General features: G+C 45.0%; 1 protein-coding gene across 1 annotated transcript in view; it reads right to left on the bottom strand.

Annotated features, from left to right (window-relative positions):
- Nucleotides 1-3,664: 3,664 nt before the first annotated feature.
- Nucleotides 3,665-4,870, bottom strand: part of LOC112125215 (zinc finger protein RFP-like) — an 18,037-nt gene continuing 16,831 nt past the window's right edge. Inside the window, exons 11-12 of the mRNA XM_024223653.1 lie at nucleotides 4,281-4,384; nucleotides 3,665-3,794 (exon numbers count right to left, since the gene is read on the bottom strand). Coding sequence (XP_024079421.1) covers nucleotides 3,665-3,794; nucleotides 4,281-4,384 — 234 coding nt within the window. The remainder of the gene's footprint in view (nucleotides 3,795-4,280; nucleotides 4,385-4,870) is intronic.

Genomic DNA, 4,870 nt, shown 5'->3' with positions numbered 1-4,870 from the left:
GCAATTCTGGGCTTCTGAGGTGGGACTTCCTGTGGTGTTTATCTCCACAGGGTTTGTAGGATAAGAAACATGACTCTATACTGCGGCAGCCATAGGTGCTGATTTCCCCCCTAGTCAGGGTGTGCTCGACCTCCCTTCTTCCCCAGGCCCCGCTCCCACTCTTCCCCCAAGCTTCTGCCCCTGCCTCACCTCTTCCCACCCCTACTCCTCTCCTGCCCCACCCCGCACTTCACCTCTTCCCTCAATCCCCTGCCCCTCCTCTTTCCGCCCCACCTCTTCCCACCCACTCCCCAGAGTGTGCACTGTCCCCGCTCCTCCCCATCCCTCCTCCATCTTCCTGCATGCCGCGAAACAACTGTTTGCACAGGAGGCGCTGGGAGGGAGGACAAGGAGTTGATCAGTGGAGACGCTGGCAGGTGAGAGGCGCTGGGGGGAAGTGGGGAGGTTGGCTGCGGAAGGGTGTTCAGCACCCACTAATTTTTCTCCGTGCCTATGGTGGCAGCAACACCACTGACCCATATTCTAGTCCCCACAGAACCTCCCGTCTGTGCACATTAATATGCCATTGGCCATAGAATGCTCATTTATGCACCACTTCATCCATGGTAAACATTATTCACTTACATTGAAAGCCTCGAATGGCAAGAGCACAATGTAACCGTGGTGTCTCTGTGGGACACAACTGAGGATGCCGAATTCAGGACAAACTGCTGAGAAATAGGGCAGATACACTGCAAGACTGTGGCTAATCCCCCATAGGATATACCCAACCAGCAACAAAAGTAAATTTCTGCCTCACCCCACTGGCTAACAAGAAGTCATAAAAACAGTTTCCTTAGAAATTCCACTTCTTATATCACCACCAAAAACACTGGGTTCAGAGATGAGGGGTTCTTTACAACCAATCTCATCAAATAAAAAGTTCTTCTGATCCCAAAGGACCAGCCACATACCCAGGTTAATATATAACTTAGATCTTACTAAAGGATTGGCATTAGCGTGATTTTTGGGTATCTAAAATCTAAAGATTTACTCATAAAAAGAAAGAAATAAAGGTGAGAATTAAAATTGGTTGAAGGGATCAAATACATACAATAATTGTACAGTTCTTGGCTCAGGCTTGTAGCAGTGATGGAATAAATTGCTGGCTTAAGTCAAGTCTCTGGAGTACATCCACAGCTTGGATGGGTCATTCACTCCTTTGTTCAGAGCTTCAGTTTGTAGTCAAGTTCCTCCAGAGGTAAGAAGTATGACTGAAGACAAAATGGAGATGTTCCCAGGGCCTTTTAGATCTTCTCCCATGTGGAAGGAAACTCACTGTTCTTAATGTGGAAAATTACAAGAGCAAGATGGAATTTGGAGTCACATGGGCAAGTCACATGTCCATGCATTTCGCATAGTCATTGCAGGAAGCCATCACCTATACTCCAGACAGCACATTTACAGGACAGCCCTCCAATCAGTGTAGATGGGCATCTCCCACGGTCCATTGTGAGTTAAGTGGCCTTTTGATGGGCCACTCAATTTGAATGGTTCCTTCGAGATGTGCTGGCTGACTACCTTGTTAGTTATCCCAGGAGCAAACATTTGACATACAGATATAGAGCCAATACTCATAACTTCAAATACAAAAATGATACATGCATACAGACAGCATAATCATAACCAGCAAATTACAACCTTTCCATAGACACCTCACTCGACCACCTTTGTACAAAATTTGTTGAAAATATATAACAGTGGTTGCAACAATAATCTATATGGTCATATTTTATTCAGATGTCACACAAATAGAAGCAAAGAAACAAAACAATTTGTTGCCCTTTGGCCTGAGTGGTTCACCAGTATTTGTGGTCTTGTGGGGCTGTGTCTGCTAGGAGAAGAAACTGATGATACAGGACCCCTTTCACCGAGACTATGGCGACACTAAAGAGCTTACAGTGGTGCAGCTGTAGCGCTTCTAGTGGCCCTAGAGGTCTCATTGATTTCTCGGCACCTTACAACTAGCACTCAGCCCTGGCAGGATTTGGTCCTAGTGCACATCAGCAAAGAGCAGTCCTCATGGGAACAGTATATAAACATGTATCTAAGAAAAATGCGAACAACAAATACAAACATGGAAACAATAAAGAAAGTTGGGCAGGGGAAATGCACTGAAGCAGAATGGAAACCAGTCGGTGCTGGTGGAAAAAAATGTGTAACAGTATTGCAGGGTCCAAACAGAACATCAAACTTCCTACTATCTTATCTAGGCATCCATCCAACTCCTACCGACCTTTGACCCTCCTCTCTAATTTTGACACTTGGCACCCCCTCTTCCTCTCCTTTCAGTCTCCCATCCTCATCCTTGGTGACTCCCATACTAACATCTCCTCTGACCTGTTAACTGCCCAACTCTTCACCTGACCTTCAGCCCCAGATCAACTCTCTCACTCACCAAATAAGCACTTGCTCAACCTTGCCTTCACTAAGCACTCTGGCCCACCGAAGTCAATCGAAGTTAGGGGCCTAAATACGTCTGTGGATCTGGGCTTCTCATCTCTATAGTATTGGGTTCCCCTTCTCCGAACATCACTTTAATATCAGCTTCTTGCCACCTGTCTCTCCACTTGGCTTTTCTTTCAGTTTCCATGGTATCTCCACTACTTTCAGCCTCTTTCCAACCTCTCTCTTTCCTCATAATAATTCATTCAGTTACTGATTCCTCCACTCCTTTCTCTCAACCCAAATGGCATCACACTAACTCCTGACTGTGGGTTATGCTCAACATCCAGTCAAAGGCCTGGAACTAGGAGTGCTGGGGGTGGTACTTCACTCCCTGGCTTGAAGTGGTTTCCATTCTATACAGGGTTCACAGTTTGGTTCAATGGCTCTCAGCCCCCCCACTGTACACATTGTTCCAGCCCCCCGACAGACAGTTATTTCATTCTCATTTGCATGCCACTGAATGCCTCTGGCATGAGTCTCACAACCATGCTGACTTCCTCCCCAGCAAATTCCTTCATCTCTGCCATCTTCCTTGCTAAACAGTGCCCCTTTCAAACAGATCAAGCACAAAAGTAGAGCTGGGTGAAAAACTGGAAGAACAGTTAGAAAGTTTTTTGTCTACATGAAATTTTTCATAAAAATCTGTCAAAAAAATTCAATTTAGAAAAATGTTTGGTTTTGAAATGTTCAGTTTTTCCTTCCATTTTGTCACTAAATAGGGGAAAGACATAGAAAAGAGGATGGGGAGGAGAGAAATTAAAAACAATAAACTAAAAAAACTCCCCCAAGCCACCAGTAAATTTTTCATTTTTCAGTTAAAAATATTTTGGGTGAAAATTTCTGATTTAGAAAAATAGCCATTTTTCAATGGAAAAAAATACGTCTCTCATACAAAGTATTTCAAGCAGCTTTCCATAAAAGCTTTATATATCAGGTCAAACTGGAGTATAAGAGTTCGGGTTCCAAATTTCTGATTCAGTTTGGTCTTTGTGTAAAGGGCAAGAATTGTCAGGACTGATTCTCTTCTCATTTCCCTCAGCTTTACACTGGGAGACAAGATTTAACAGCATATTTCCCCGTGTTTCTAAAGTGACAAACCACACAGGGGACAAAATCATGAAACCTTTCTTGGTACCCCAACAAGTGGCAAAATCAAAATGGCCCAGGTTAATAATTCTTAAGAAATCTTTCTCTTAGCAAATTCATCAGGTTTGCTACAGATGCAGTTCCTCTGTGTGTAGCACCTTGAACTGCTGACGGTGTTTTTGTATATATAGGCGCACTCTCCTCCTTCTCCTATTTGAAACCTGCAAAAAAATAAGAACAATGAAGCTGTGAAGGAGGCCATTAGAAGTAGAGTGTGAATAATGGATTTTTCAGTTTACTGGCAATTCCAAAAAAACGATGAAAAAAATAGTTCCAGGTCAACCTAGAAAATGGCATTTTCAAAAGTTTTGGAGAACCAAAAAGTCAAAAAAGTTAGTTTTTGTCCATCCTTCCTGCTAAGGGAGCAGCTCTGGTCTCTGTAAATCTGCACTGCCTTTGAGAATCAGCCAGAGCCCAAAGGGAAGGAAATGCTCTGACTGATGCTGGAGGGGCACTTGGATTGTGCATTTGCCAATGTAGGTGCTGGAGTGATTTCCGGGTGAACTCCTGCCTCCCCAAGGACTGTAGGAGGGGTCTCCAGTCATCCCACAACACGGGGTGGGAGTTTAGAACTGACCCACAGAGAGGGGAGCCCCCACCACAGCTGTCTGTGACCCAAGAGAGTGAATAAAAAGAAAGTGACTCACAGGTTGTTGAATACTGAGCCATTGGGCCACTTCCAGGGCTGGCCTGGTTCCCTCCTGAGACCGATCCAGGCATCAAGGTAGCCTTGGTATTGCATCAAGAAATCCTTTTAAAGAATGCAAAGGGGAAATAGACTTTACCTTTTTTTTTTTACATTGGTTTAAGCAAGACAATGTTGTGCCTTACTTCCAGGTTGAATCTATCTAGTTTCTGCACCTCTGGATCTTCCTCTTCCTTTGCCTGCTAGACTGTTCTAGAATCTGATATTCTCTCCCTGTATAGGTAAGGCCAACACTGAGCCCTTTCAAAAAGCCTGCCCATATTCCCACCCGAGCCTCAGTTCCCCATCTGTAAAGTGGGGATAATAATCTTGTCTTTGTCTGTTTTGCCTATTTAGAGTGTAAGATCATCAGCAGAGTGACTGTCTTTCACTGTGTCTCTGTGCAGCACCCAGCTTCTGGAGGGGGGTCAGCTGGGGCTGACTCTCACTGTGTGTCTGTGCAGCACCCGGCACAACGGGGCCCTGAGCTCAGCTGGGGCAGGGCCTGTCTCTCGCTGTGTGTCTGGGCAGCGTCTGGCACAACGGGGCCCT

The sequence above is a fragment of the Terrapene carolina genome, unplaced genomic scaffold (assembly GCF_002925995.2).
Source record: "Terrapene carolina triunguis isolate 2854851 unplaced genomic scaffold, T_m_triunguis-2.0 Scaffold29529, whole genome shotgun sequence".
Lineage (NCBI taxonomy): Eukaryota > Metazoa > Chordata > Testudines > Emydidae > Terrapene > Terrapene triunguis.
This window is presented reverse-complemented; position numbering and strand designations above follow the sequence as displayed.